This window comes from Pezoporus flaviventris, unplaced genomic scaffold (assembly GCF_033815535.1).
Source record: "Pezoporus flaviventris isolate CSIRO_AGI_PZ_B2104156 unplaced genomic scaffold, CSIRO_AGI_Pfla_v1 ptg000090l, whole genome shotgun sequence".
Taxonomy (NCBI): Eukaryota; Metazoa; Chordata; class Aves; order Psittaciformes; family Psittacidae; genus Pezoporus; species Pezoporus flaviventris.
In genome coordinates, this window is record NW_026892638.1 from 4,680,276 (window position 1) to 4,695,815 (window position 15,540).

A 15,540-nucleotide genomic window follows, 5' to 3' on the forward strand; every position below is an offset into this window, starting at 1 on the left:
GACCATGTGTTGTATAAGGAACTGGCTGAATGGCTGCACGCAAAGAGTTGTGGTCAGCAGCTCGATGTCCAGCTGGAGACCGGTGACAAGTGGTTCCCCTCAGGGGTCAGTACTGGGACTGGCACTACTGTTCAACATCTTTGTCGGTGACACGGGCAGTGGTACCGAGTGCACCATCGGCAAGTCCGCTGATAACACCAAGCTGTGTGGTTCAGTTGATATGTTGGGAGGGAAGGGATGCCATCCAGAGGGGCCTAGACACACTTGAGAGGTTGCCAATGCCAATGTCAGGAAGGCCAAGAGCAAGGTGCTATACCTGGGACTGGGCAATCCCAGGCACAGCTACAGGTTGGGCAGAGACTAGACTGAGATCAGCCCTGAGGAGAAGGACTTGGGAGTGCTGTTCGATAAGAACCTCAACATGACCTAGCAGTGTGCGCTTGCAGCCCAGAAAGCCAACCACGTGCTGGACTGCACCAAAAGGAGCATGACCAGTAGGCTGAGGGAGTTGATTCTCTCCCTCTACTCCACTCTCATGAGATGCCACCAGCTGTGTTTAGCTCTGGAGCCCCCAGCATAAGAAGGATGTGGAGCTGCTGGAGCAAGTGAGGAGGCCACAGCGATGCTCAGAGGGCTGGAGAACCTCTCCTATGAAGACAGGCTTAAAGAGTTGAGCTTTTTAAATTCCCCCACTCAGGACGAGGGGGAATGGCTTTAAGCTGAAAGAGGGTAGATTTAATTTAGGTATTAAGAAGAAATTCTTTACTGTGAGGGTGGTGAGGCACTGGAACAGGTTGACTGGAGGAGTTCTGAATGCCCCATCCCTGTAAGTGTTCAAGGCCAGGCTCAACAGGGCTTTGATCAACCTGGTCTAGTGGAAGGTGTCCCTGCCCGTGGCAAGGGGGCTAGAACGAGATGATCTTTCACATCCCTTCCAACCCAAATGAAGGGAAGTCTATGATTCTGTAACTGGCTTTTGGCTTTCTAAAAAGACAAAAACGAAAGCTGAAGATATCACCATGTCAAGATGTCACCATGTCCTTTAACTGACAGGGACACTCTGTTATGGACATCCACAGGCAAAACCACTCAGGAGAGGGTAGGTGTTCTTTATGACATTTCTTTCTACATAGTTCCAGGGTATAATACATTTTGAACTTGTTTTGCAAAGAAAGACTTTATTCTGTGAACAGTTTGAACTCTGGAAGAGAACCAGTGCTACTGTAAGATCAGTAATGACAAGCTCATTAAGAGTTCACGAGGGTTAGCTGCCTTCTATTAAGACCTAATTTACAACATTAAGTGGTTTACAACCACTGGAGTAAAGCCATGATTAAATCCAGAAGCAAGAATCTCAAAGAACTACTCATAATTCAGCCTCAGATGCATACTTCCTCTATTATACTTTAGCAATTTAAAAAACAGTGAACACCCCCAATGTGAAACACTATGATGCTCCAGAATACATTAATTTAGATCCAACCCTTATTTCCAGGTAGACAAACCCACCTGAGACTTCGGGACCGTGGGCGCATTGCAGTGGTCCTGCACCTGTTATCACTGCCAACAGTCTCAGTGGTACAGAAATGTTTAGACAGAAAATGTAGTTCATCAGGTGTCGGTTGGTATGGTAACTGGTGTAGCTTCTCTTGAGATGAGCAGGATGACTAGAAGAGCAGAACAGAACAGAACATAAGCTTCTATTGGAGAAAAAAAGCATTTTTAAGACCATATTCAGTGCTTATGAATAAAGCCTTTCAATTTAAAAATTACAGGGACTGTTTCCTATGCCTGACTACCAATTTAAAGAAGAAAATAAATAATTAGTCTCAACTTGAACAGCTAAATATAGAGTAAGTATAAACAAACTACTTCAGTCCCAAAAGAAAGAGCCACTGCATTTCAAAAACCTTAATTTCCTCTAAGTTTATATGACATCTAATGTCAGTACACATGCGAATACATAATAGGTAAAATGGGTCTGCTGAAAATTAATTATTTGAATAGGACAGAATAAGCATGATAACTGTAGAATATAACTTACTGACACAACACAAACTGTCAGTTACATACTGAAAGTACTTCGTTATCCATATTTAAGACATTATTGATGCTTTAAAAAATAAAACTAAATGTAATTTCAGTTGCTGCTGACAAAATTCATATGCTATTTTCTTGCAACACTCTATGCATTCAAAGTGAAGTGAAAGAACTTAATAAATTTATCAGTAACATTATTAATGCATTTATGAAGACAGTTCTATGACTCACAAAAGTGAAAGGATGTACACCCAAACCATCCACTTAGTATAAAAATGGAATATACAGACAAGTATGAAATTTGAAGTTCTACCACAATTAACTAACCTTGTGAAACTATGCGTGTAAAACAACACTATATAATGCAGTGCATGTGACGATCATATTTTACTGTCTTTTCTACTGCGCAGCTGGCTACCTGAGCCACTCAAAGTGTTTGGAGGCAAAACTTTGAAACTACTTCACTGATACTGGATTTGATGTCCTTTCAACGAACATGTACATAGTTCAATGCATTAACTATAGTGTAGTTAATGACTGGTATAGACAGAGAAATGCTCTACTGTTTCCAGTTCCCAAACTAGTTTCCAAGATAGCTCATCCACAAATATCCTTGTACGACTGCACAAAGCTGACTGGTAGCATGCAGCCATTCCCTTCATTTTACCTGCAGAGGAGAAGTCAAAAACTTGCATGTCTTTCTGGAGCTCTTCAGTCTCCAGCTAGCTTTTTTAAAGAGCAGTAGTTTCTCTTTTATGTTAATTTTCATGTACACATTATTGTTCTTACCTGTCTTCTCATACAGGACACCAAAGCCCCCGCCTTTTCTTGGAGGCCAACTCAGTAAGAGCTTCTTTGCTATATCAACTCTCATGATGGAAATCAATACTTTTGTACTGTACAGACATTGCCCTACATGGCCCTACATTACCTACAGGTAATATCCAGGCAGGTAAGCACAGAAGCTAAACAGTCCTCTTAATTTCACGGCAACTTCTGAGGTAAAGGCTGAACATATCCTGATTCCTACAAACTCTAGAAGAGCATACTTGCCACACTAACTCTCACGAAGTCATCTCGTAAAGGCAAAAAAAGAAAACCTACTGCTGGGAAAGGTTAACTCACACAGGACTGGTCTTTGTGGGATGGCTGCATCACATCAGAACAAGACAAAGTTAGCAAGACTGTGTTACCTTGCTTTGCTGCAGGCTAAGAACCACACACACACACACCAAGAATCTAACACAGTTCACATGACAAGCTGTAACTTGTCAAGTCACAGAAATTCAGCCCTAGCACATTACATTACATGCCTAATTCACACAGCATAGATAAATTCTTATCTCACACTACGGCAACCAGCTGCAGTTAACCTCATAGTGTATTTCCTACAGCCATGCTCCATAAGATGAAAGATACTCTAGACCATGGAAATTTCCCAATGCAGGCCATTACAGATGGCTATTTCTATAAAATCAATCTCTGCCTCTTCAGCTTCAGGGGTTCTGGGAACACCAGGACAACAATAACTTGTATCACGCTTTTCCTCATAAAAAGTGTCACAGAGTCTAGATCCAACAGGATTAAAGTGAGAATCTTCTGTTCACAAACAACTCTCAGTTGTTTCAGCACCATCACAGGCACAGGATGTGTTCTCTTGAAGGTCTACAATTCTGATCTCTGTACAAATCCAAACCCTCATAAGCAAAATTCTTTACAAAATTAGGTCTCCTGGCATTCTGTAACAGCTGCTACAAAAATTACTTAAGATTTAACATGCTTCTAATTTGCACAACCAGAATGCATCATGGCAATCCAAATTGTTCTTCTAACACATAAAGGCAAATTTGCAGCCAACACCAGATAATGCAACCCCAAAGTCTCTTTCCTCATCTCCTAACCCTACTTCCCTATTCAAAGAAGCTTCCAAGAATATAATCTACTGGTAAAAATATGCAACTGAGTATTTTCTCATTTTATAATTTTTATAGGCTTGCTCTCCTAGAAGACACAAAATCATCCTAAATGCATCTCATAACTGGCAAGATGTGATCCAACTTTAATGGAACACAACCAAGAGTTTCTTTTCAAATGAATAATCTTAGCAGGAGGTATTTTCATTTGACTACAACACTGTTGTGAAAACTGGTATAAGTGGTACTTGCACACGACATCCAAACCCATGCACTTCCACTAAATTGGGAATTCCATCAATCTCTCCACTTCCAATATTATAAAAACACTAAACCCCACAGGCTAACAATAAACAGTGAACCACTGAGCATAATCATGATTACCTCAGACCCTTCTGCCATTGCTTTGACTTTCAGTTGCTTTTAAAGATTAAAGTTGTGCTGTACTGTGATGTGCAAAACCTGTTTCTGATCTCCAGTTGATATATCTATGGATTAACATGAACCTTACTTATCCAGCACTGAAAAGGAATTGTTCTGTATGTACACTTAGGCTATAGTGTGTGAAGTTGTCCCTCATTACCTGTAAGTATTTCTAAGAATGTGGAGGAAGAGGTTGCACACTGCTAGCTGCTTCATCATGTACTTTTGAACCATGTACTTTTGATTCTGAAAAAGTACATGAAAACAGTTATGTGGGCACACTTCCTGTCTTCATTTTCTTTTTTTTCCATGTATATCGTACAAAAGAAAGTGAAAAACACCTCTAAGAAGCAAAGAAATAGTGGCTAGGTTTAAAATTCAGAGGCTGTCCTAGTGCTCTTGCACGGCTCATCAGCAGTAGAGGATTCCTGGCAAAGGGGAGTGTGGTGGTGTGAAAAAAACCTCGCAACAAACTAACCATAAGAAATGCATGGTATAAATTCCCTATTGGTGGTTTCTTCAACAAAATTCAAACTTATTTATTGGAAAAACAGATTTCTTTCAACAAGTCAGAAGCTGTTTGTTTGATGCTGGGGAAGACATCTACTTTAATATTTATAAAATCTGGTCTAGTCACAAAATATCAAGGGAGAACTCAACAACTGTCTATTATGAAGTTAAGGTATCTAAGTCCATAAATGACAGTGCTGTATTTTTTCATAAGAAATTTAAAAACAATGTAAAACTGCTCCACATTCCAGGACACATACACTAGATAGTAAACTTAAGTAAGAATGAAGTATATGAACTAGAATTACCATTTTAAAATTGAAGATGTTGAAGAAAATGCACGAGTACAGACTGAAAATTAAAACTGTGTCTTGATATGTTTCTGACACAGCTTTTAATTTCCTTTCTAGCACAAACATGTTTCTTGCAACAATGATGGGGTTGCTACAGCAATTGCTTCTTATCTCACATAAACTTCTTTACGTCAATATATTCTAAGTGAAGAGCACAGCATATTAAGTTTAGTTCCAATGCGAAGTGTACAAAAATGCACTATGGAAAGTGGTTAGGGAATTAATGTGAAACCAAGCAATTTGTTTGAAAAAAGTAAGATCTACACAGGAAGGAAAGCAGAGGCCAAAAATCAGTGTGGTTGAGGAACAGTTCTTAAGATCCATGAAATACTTAAACCTGGTTGGAAGCAGAAATTGAATTAACTCTCTAGAAGGTTTTCTGGACAAAAATAAATTAAGGGTTGATTATAACATAAAATGGTCAGATCTCAATATGTAAGATACAGAACTCAACTATTTCACAAAAGAAACAACACACCTAGGGAAAGAGAAAGTTTACTTAAACTGTAAAAGAAACATTTACAAAAAATCAGGTATCAGGTGTCCGGTAAAATGTATAAAAGGTAAAAAAGAAAAACATAAACCATTTTTACCATAAAAGGTAAAAAAACAAAGCTAAAGATACAAAACAATTTTTGAAGAGTTATAGTTGGATCTACAGGGACCAAGCCCTTTACCACAGAAGATGTAATGTAACTGCCAAAATGCCAACTATTTACTATTTCCAAAGCAGGCTTTCTCCACAGCGTTACTTTCCCTGTCCTTCTTGTGTGATTATCACAACAGACAGCTAGGTTCCACGTTGTGACATGAGTCAGTACTGTGTAGAAGGACGAATGTGTACTACTCCCACTGCCTAGCTCCTAAGCATTGAAGCAGAATCTGATGCACTGCAATGGTGCACATCATGAGTCAGATAGCACATGCCTGGCAGGGAGGCTGATACAGCATCACATCAAAAGGATTACTCTAACATGCAAAAAATACCAAGAGTTACATTTATCCAATTATACGTCCCAAAGATTATCCTATTCTAATTATAGCTATCTGAAATGCTAAATATCTAACCTGTTATCATGGACTAAGATCTCATTATTGCCAAAGAAAAAAGGCAAATGCATGATTCATGCCATCTTAACAGAGCAGTCTGACCTAGGATAGATGAATCATGTCATACAGAGATTCCTCTTTCTTATCATAGAATCATAGAATCATTAGGGTTGGAAAGGACCTTAAGATCATCTAGTTCCAAGCCCCCTGCCATGGGCAGGGACACCTCACACTAAAGCATGTCACCCAAGGCCTTGTCCAACCTGGCCTTGATCACTGCCAGGGATGGACCATTCACAACTGGGCAATCTATTCCAGTGCCTCATCACCCTAACAGTAAAGAATTTCCTCCTTATATCCAATCTAAACTTCCCCTGTTTAAGTTTTAACCCGTTACCTCTTGTCCTATCACCACAGTCCCTAATGAAGAGTCCCTCCCCAGAGAGGGACTTATCAAGGCAGCCTCACTTGAAACTTGGTTATCTAACTACCACATGGTTAAAAAAAGGCAGTAGGTCTCCCTTCCTACTGCCCCACAGATCAAGAGGGGGCAGTTGAACACTACTCACTGACAGAAAATCTCTAACAAAATCACACATTGCCTAAATTTTTCTTGTATTGCAGGGAAGTGAAGCAGTTTTGTATCCCATACTACTTGAAAGTACACCCACAGCAACAAAACCCACACTGACTTCTCCTAAGAGAAGCAAGCTACATTTGAGATGATATGGCATGTATTAGAAATGTATCAGCACACAAAGTGGATACTTACAGAAACAGCTGAGCTCGGTGTATTTGTACCATAGCCAGAAGAAGGGAGAGAAGCCAAAGACCAGCGGCGTCCATCAGTCCTGTTGTGAGAACAAGGTCAGTCAAATGAACGCTGAAGTATCCTAACACAAGAAACATCTATGGAAGTATTACTGTGTAGAACTACATTCCAAAGACATCATAGAAACAGGGTTTTCACAGAGCACCACAATAAACACTCAGCAAGCATGACTTGGGCTTACACTTTTTTTTTTAGTTAAAGATCTATGAGATGAAACAACCAGAAAGTGGATGAACAGCTCCACAGAATCTGCATCTCGCTGAGCACGCAGAAATAGACACAGAGAACAGCTCCACAGAATCAGTGTCTCACTAAACACACAAATGGACCACAAAGAGTGTTTGCAACAATCAGGTCCATCAAATGAAAATTAATGAGAAGCAAATTAAAAACTTGTGAACAAAAGCAAACCACAACACTCTGAAACACAGAATAACCACCACAGCCTGCTTAAAACACAGGGCAGTGCTTAAGTGACATCAGTACAGGATACCATCAAGCTAGTAGGGTAATGTCAAATAACTGCAAAGAATAATGAGGTAAAAGCAAACTTGTTAGAAGTTAGGTACGTAAATCAGGAAAAAAATAATTTTGCAGCAAAAATTAAGCTCACTCAGAGCTAAAAAAAAAAAAAAAAAAAAAAAAAGAAAAAAAGAAGAAGAAAATAAAGAAATCATGACCAAATTCAATTTCTGTTCTTCACCACTTGAGGTGAACAACACGGAACTTGAACATTCAGGGTGACAAATCAAATAACCATGGGAATCGTGTTTAGGTTTTTGAAGGGGTAACATTTACCATTTACCTGTCACTTCGGTGCCCGTGACTGGAGTACAATTGTATCAAGTATGTTAAAAAAAAAAAAGGCAAAATAATACATAAATAACAAGATAGGACAAGCTCTTATTAACAAACAGTATGATAGTGGGGGAAAGGAAAACACGAGAATTAAAGCTGTGTTTTACAGTCAGTACAAAGATCATCTCTCAAGTCTGATTTACATAAAAAGTTTAATTCCATAAAGGAGAAACTGAAGTCACGCCAAGTAAGAAATCTTAAACCTCTTGATGCAGCTCACTTACCTGTCAAAGCTAACTGCCTAAAAAAAAAACCTTGGTTTTCTCTATTTTAATACTTTATTTCCTACTCCCATATATCCATCCACAAGCTGCAGCTCAAGTCTCTGGAGCTTTGAATACATACAGAGTGAGGAAAAAAACCCTGACAGTACATAATTAGTTAAAATACAAGAACATGTGCTAGAGGGAGTGCTGGCTGTATCAAGGACTGAACTACAGAAAAAAACTTCCTCCTCCGTAATTTTGTTTTTAATTCATTGAGTCTCCGCCCTTCTCTCCTTCCCACAGGTATGCATGAGCTAGCTCCAGATGAATGAACAAGTCCAAAAGGAGTTTTCATTTTGACTCAGTTGTGCAGGCTAAATGCATTCAGAGTTGAAAGAACAAGAACTTGGAAGGTATATAAACACACGTGAGACCCATATATTCTGCAGCTGTGATATAAAGTACTTCCTTCCAGAGTAACTCATATTGAACACATTCCTGCATCACACAGCGATTCTCACACAGAAGGACCATCAAGGATAGGGAGGGGATAACATGGTAAGTTACCTGGGAAGCAAAGATGGGAGAATAAGAGGCATCCATAATGGAAGAAGGAAAAAAGGGTAGTAGCAAGCCCCTGCAGCATTTTCCCCCTCATATACTACTTATCCCTGCCCTACCATGTGGTCCTACCCACTTTGCAGCAGCTCTAGAAAGCATGATCCATGACCTACCCATGGACTTGCAGACGCTGGATGTATACACACCAGCAGAAGAGGCCTAAGTGGTGGCTCCAGAGGCACAGGCTATTTCTAGGTATTGATCACCTTGCCAGATGTGGACACAGGAAGCTGACACTCCTGCTTGCTGTCGAGGGGCCTGGGGAAGGCTGTCTCCAGCCACTGGCAGAGGGCCACCTACCTGCTGTGCCTCCGTTTCCTGCCTCTGCTGCCTGGTGCAACCAACAGCAGATGAGAAACAACTGTTCTGGGAAGCCCTTCTTTCCCACATGAGGCTTCCAAGCCATTTCCTTTGCCTTTCCTTCCTTTCCTCACACCTTCCCAGGTTTTTGGTATCCTCACTGAGTGGGGGGCAGTGGATGGAAAAGGAATATCCATACACATGTGACACCATGTTTCTTCAACCTGCTCTATCACACACACACACTGTTCTTCCCTTCACCTGCACTGTCATTAAATCTACAAAATATAACAGAAAAGGCATAAAGTCAGAAGTCTGAAAACTGCTCTGACTACCCACAGGTCATTTTATTACTAAGATGAATCCTATGACAGGTTATATGAAGACAGCCACAACACACACACCAAATTCATGAGGAATTTTTACATTAATGCCATTTTAAAACTAAATGTCATCAAGCATTACAGGCTCTAAAAGTGGTCAAAATCCAAAAGACACACTGGTAAAGAAATTAACTTTTTCCTCCTGAATTTTAAGGTTTGCAAAAACATAATGATTTAAACTTTTTGTTGATTACTTGTGGGAAAGGAAGACTATTTCCTGCCTACTGTACTTCCAAGTAATGTTTGGTCTTTCACATCTGTTTTTTCCATTATAAGCTATTTCTGTATTTAATAAATCTTTCTAAAAATGTGCTCACAAACAAACGTAATCTATGAAGAGATAGCTTGCCTTTTTCTAAAGATGTTATCAGAAAGAAGTAGATTCAAAAGAAATATTCTAAGGTGTTGATTAAAGAAGTTACATCACATGCTATTATAAAGATTGACAAGATCTACTGTCACAGATGAATTAGATTCAGATAAAAGGATTACACAAGTAAAGTTTTCTTTCCTTTGCAGCATTTAAAAGGAGTTAAACCATCTCCCTGCACTTACTTTTGAGAGCCTGTGTGTGATACTTTTATTGAACAGACCACTCCCACTGAAAATGCAACAGTTACATGCCTGGCACTAATGACAAAGAAAGCCAAAGCATTTTAATTTCATTTTTTCCACATATACTCTTGGGTCAAAATGCAAACTGCCTACCCTCCCAGGCTTAGTTAACGAAGATAGAATCTGAAGTAGGCTGACAAGGTGTTACATGATAGAGAACCCCAATGGCACGAACAGGCAGTCCTCAATGGCATGCTATCAACTCCAGTTACGGTTCATTTAGTAATAATTTACTTCATAGATCACTTCAAATACACTTTAGATCTTCAAAAATTCTACTAGCATCAATTAACCCCTCACAACACTCTTATGAAGAGCTGCCTGTAGTACAGATTGTGGAACAGGTCAAGGTCAGGTACTAAAAGTATGGTGAGCATACCAGCTGCTGCCAGTAAAATTAGACCCTGAACTGGGATCTCTATAAAAGTGCTCTTATATGTAATGCAGTTACACTGTTAAGAAAAAAAAAAAAAAAATTCGGGGGTGGGGGGGTGGGGGTAGGTTAGAATCTTCCCAGTATGAGGAGATAGTGTCTAAACTGGATCCACTACAATTACGTCATTATTTTTTTTTTCTGGTGTTTTATTCAAAAAGGTACCATTGCATTGTATCAATCATCCACTATAACTTCATTGCAGCTGAGGTTGAGTAAAGTTTATATAAGTGAGAGAACACTTGTCATCCTAAGTGATAGACTTGACAGATGTATTTGCAATCATCTTTTAATGTCTGTGTCCAATACCATTTCCTCCATGCAAAATACATGCTGCATACTACAAACCATCTCTTACCTTCGTGCAAAAGAAAAGTGGGCTGAGGCACTGGGAGAGAAATTCCTAGGGCTATCTTGAGGGCTGTTTCCTGTTGGGGGGATACACAGAGAAATAATCATAAAGCGGGAAGAAAAAAGAAAAAAAAGAAAAAAAAAAGAAAATCAAGGCAAAGAAAGAAGAAAAAACTTAAATGCTAAAAACCATTCAGACATACTAATCCAAACATATCCAGGCATGTTAGAAACTGATTTCAGAATGTCTTCTCTCACAGTTTCTGAGAAAATAAACTCTCAATCTTATTTTACTAGCATTTCATTTGTATTTGGTTTTTAGTTACTGGATTTTCGTAACTCATATTTAGCTCTTCGAGAATGCTAAAATTTATTTGAGAATTGAAGCTTAAGAAAAACACCGCATATTAGCTTGAAAGAAACAAGGTTCTTTTACATCACACAAAACATTTGAAAGATAGAAAAATCATGATCAGTGCAAGTCAGCCCTTACACAAAGTCTCTGCAGCATTTCCACCTGAGCTTTATTGTGATTTTTTCATTACTTGTTTTTTCTTAGCTCCAAAACAAGCAAACAAAACACACTGATTTTTTTTCCCCTTTTGTTCTGTTAGACCTCGGCATGGAAACACGACCACCGACTGTGATGAGACGAAGCAACTGCACATTGCGTACAGGTTGTAACTTAAGGGTCTGTTACTTCTTCATATTAAAGCGCTCGACCTCCTGCTGACCAGCACGAGTGCAAAAAGAAGACAGCTGCTGAGAGCTGCTCTTGCCACCTCTGCCCCTCAGCACCTACAACTAGAGGAGACACATCTGAAAAAGGAATAAAGATGACCCCCTAGGAAAACCAAAACAAAACACCAAAAGCTAAAAGGATTCAGTTTAAAGTAGCACTGACATACAGCTAAAACTCAGTCTTTCCTTAAACAGGGAACACACTGAAACAACAATATGTTAGAAGAAATATATTTGTTGTGGCATTTTATAACATTAAGCAACAGATAAACAAAGCTCTTATGTACCCAGTTAGAAACAACATTTAATGTTTGAAAATTGCTAAGTACATGTGAAAATGCCAGTACAACAGAGTCCTTAACAGACTGTCAAGTGGTCTCGATTTCTGCTCAAATTTTTGAATTATCATCGCATTTATAATAGCGATGGCCTTAACAGATCCCATTGAGTCTACCCAAGAAAGCATAATCACAGAGCCATTAGATAGAGAATGCAGAGAACACCAACCCCACCACATTTTTTTTGACTAGAAGCTGATGCAGGATGCTTTTTGAGCTGTACTTAAATCACATCTTTGCAGCTGCTCTTCTTATGGCGCCAAGAGACAAGGATTCCAGTCTCGATGGCCAGTACCTCCCAATTCCTTTTTGCCCGTTTATCATGGCTGAACTATGTTCTTCTGACATGCCCTCCTCCTCCTCCTCAAGACCCCAGCTTCTTCATTACCCTTCAGCACTTCTGAGGGGCTCAAGAATTTTAAGATGGCTTGGGGAGGTGAAGGGGGGAGAAGCAGAGAGAATTTGAAACCACACATGTGCATCTTTATTTGGGGACCCACACAATTTATTCTTGCCCTGCATTAGCTGCAAACACCAAATTACTGAGAGCAACAGTTTGTTTAATTTAACAGCTAACTGGATTTCTTTTTCTGCTACCACATCTTATTTACAAAAGATAAGCTAAAAAAAATTATTAAAAAAATAAAAAAATGTAACACTGTGCAGATAAAACATGGTCACAAACTTTAGCTGCTGCACTAGAAAAAAAAACCAACAAACCAGCTGTGTGTCACAGACTTAGCTTTTCTTCTTTCCCTCTTATCTACCTTAAACTCTGGCAAAAAGACAGGAATTAGGCTTAACACGGTGAGATGTAAATAGCTTCTGACAGGAAATAATATGACAAACCAGAATATGGAGGTTTGTAAACAAACTCCTTTCCTCTGATAGCGATTTTAAAGTTATATATGGATATATACACATATTTAACAGAAATCAAGAACATGACTAACTGTCCATCAGTTAGAACATATGTGCAAACTTCACATACAAGCAAAACATCATGGTGGGAGAATGCAGCAATTTTATAGCTATTGCAGTGGTTTTGAGGAAACACAATCGTGCAAACTACCTGACTAGGATCAACACAGATCACTTCCTTGCAGGCAAAACCTGAAGAAGTCAAAGTCTTACTCCGGAAGAGCATCAGATCCTGTTATTAGGAAAATCAATTTGCAAGCAGTATTTCCAAATGAGCTTTTAAAATAACAGAACTGTTAAAGCCATATATATATATAATGCCTGGATACTAAATCCCATGGGTTTATCTAGAAGTCTAAGAACTCAAGACTGGAAACAGAGAAAGGAAATCCAAACCCTAAGTGACTGTAGAAACAGCTAGTGCTATTATGGTTCTAAGGTACAGTGTTCCAGAAAAGCAAGACAGGTTAGAAACACAGTCCTATACATGACCTTCATCCACCACAGCATCCATCTACCCATCTGCAAGTCAATACCTGGGAGACTTTCAAACAAAAACCAGAGCCAGTTAATTCTCTGCCCATATGTGCAGTGCTTGCTTATTAGTCAAATCCCACTGTTATTTGGGATCTGCTGGCTGTTGTGTTTTAGTCCTAGGTTATCTCTATGCTGCTGAGATAACTGTCAATGTTTCTGACCTGGTAAAGTAACATTAGGTAAGTAATGACCTCCAACATCCTCTGGGAGACACAATGAACAGGCAATCAACATACCAAAACAATTCTCCACCTCATGACATCAGACAGGGTAGCTCATTTTGCAAACAGCTATTGTTAAGAAAACTGAATGGAGACCATTTCAATTGTGATTGCTTTGTATGTAAGGTCAACAAGTCCTGTGCCTTTGCCACACAGGTAAGATATTTTATATCTTTTAAAAAGGCATGTCACAGTCACTGTGTACTGTTAATGTCTACTTACAAAATAGTTTCACATACAATGACTTTGTTAGTACTGAGGGAATAACAGATTAATAATTGTTAATTCAAAATTCCTAATGGGTCAAAGACAAAACCAGTCTGATTAATTAAGTCATTATTTGAAAGTCTTTTAAAATGAATCATAGTACATCAACACCACAGTAATACAATGTAACAATGGGTCATACGTTCTGCTGTGTCAATTTGGTTCATGGTGAACCCATGCTGCTAAATGAAAAATACACAAGGAACTATCCATAAACAGTTAAAAGGTCTGACTTCCATACAATAACAAATGCTGCCAGACATCAGAACACACAGCTGGGTAACAGAATCACTTTGAACAGTTCTGTCGGTGCTTTCCACTGAGATCCACTCACAGGTGAGGAGCTCAAAACCTGGATTAATTATGCTTCACACCAGCAAACAACTTCGCCCACTACAGCAAAGAAGGTTCGCACATTCCTTAAATCCATTTACCAGGACGCTTTGCATGTTCTGACCACTACTTAAAATACTGTCAGTGCTATGTTTTAATTGGATTTAATTTAGAAGACAGTTTTATCTGCTTGTAACTTACCACTTACAATTTCCTCTCCTGCCCTGAACTAGTAAAAAATGCTCTGAAATTGCTGTAACAGTTTTATTTTACCCAAAAGCAAGACTAAGTAATCTCTTATTTTAGCAAAACCATTTCTGTTATTCTACATGTGACAACACTCAGAATAATTTAAATATCGTATTATTTTCCTTCCTGTAATTATCTTTTTTCTTTAAAAAAACAATATTCAGAAGCCTGCTTTAATCTTTAGCTTTCAACACTCCCATATTTCACCATGAGAGGTGAAATTAATTTCTAAGGCTTCATTCATTTAGAAAGCTAGTCCTCCTTTCCCCAAATTCCACTCAACCCAGACTGTAACTAAAGCAAAACAGCACAGAGGCTGCATATGAGAGGGATCCTTCTCTGCTTCAAATACACTGTAGTAAGTCAGTACTCATTTTTGCCTATCTTGGACAAAACCTACAGAATTTTTAAACTACAGTTAAAAATCCAGGGATACTAACTCTAAATGTGATGCACACATACAAATGCCTCCAGTGTGATTCAAAGCCAAACAAACAGAAATACATGGTGAACAGCTTTCTTCATTACTACACTTCAATGTAGCTAGCTAAAGTATGTTTTTCAAACAAAATAATCGTTGCAAGCAGTAAGCCCTAATGAGGTGAGATCAGAATATTAGCAGTCAGTACTCTAACAGTATCTGCTTAGAAAGGTCTAGGCAGGCCTAAAACATCCTAGAAAAAGGCTTACAGGCATAGGTTAAGACTTCCTTGGCCTTAAATTCTGCTTTAGGCAATTGAATCATTCAGCCCTATTCATAAATTTATTGAATCCAACACAAAAGGTCATACCATAATTGGTGAACATTTCTTCAGGAACACTCATGTTCTGGTATGTATGTCCAGCACGTTTCTTTTCCTGTTCCATGAAGAAAATACCTCTGACTGATTCAAATGACAATACAGGCTTTTCAGTCTTCTTGTTGCAAAGGCAAGCAAATAGTCTTTCAGTACAACAAAAAATGCTCTCACATTCTATCTTACCAGCCTTTCTCCTTCGTCATCCCATCTGAACACGTATGACCATAAAAGCATACAGTATTCCA

At 38.9% G+C, this 15,540-nt stretch overlaps 1 protein-coding gene across 7 annotated transcripts in view; it reads right to left on the reverse strand.

The window, feature by feature from the left end:
* Positions 1–15,540, reverse strand: part of MAST4 (microtubule associated serine/threonine kinase family member 4) — a 274,847-nt gene that overhangs the window by 58,380 nt on the left and 200,927 nt on the right. For all 7 annotated transcript variants that reach the window (XM_061475791.1, XM_061475790.1, XM_061475792.1 and 4 more), the window contains 3 exons: positions 10,896–10,965; positions 7,062–7,140; positions 1,510–1,667 (listed from right to left, as the gene is read on the reverse strand). In XM_061475791.1, the coding sequence (XP_061331775.1) occupies positions 1,510–1,667; positions 7,062–7,140; positions 10,896–10,965 (307 nt within the window). The remainder of the gene's footprint in view (positions 1–1,509; positions 1,668–7,061; positions 7,141–10,895; positions 10,966–15,540) is intronic.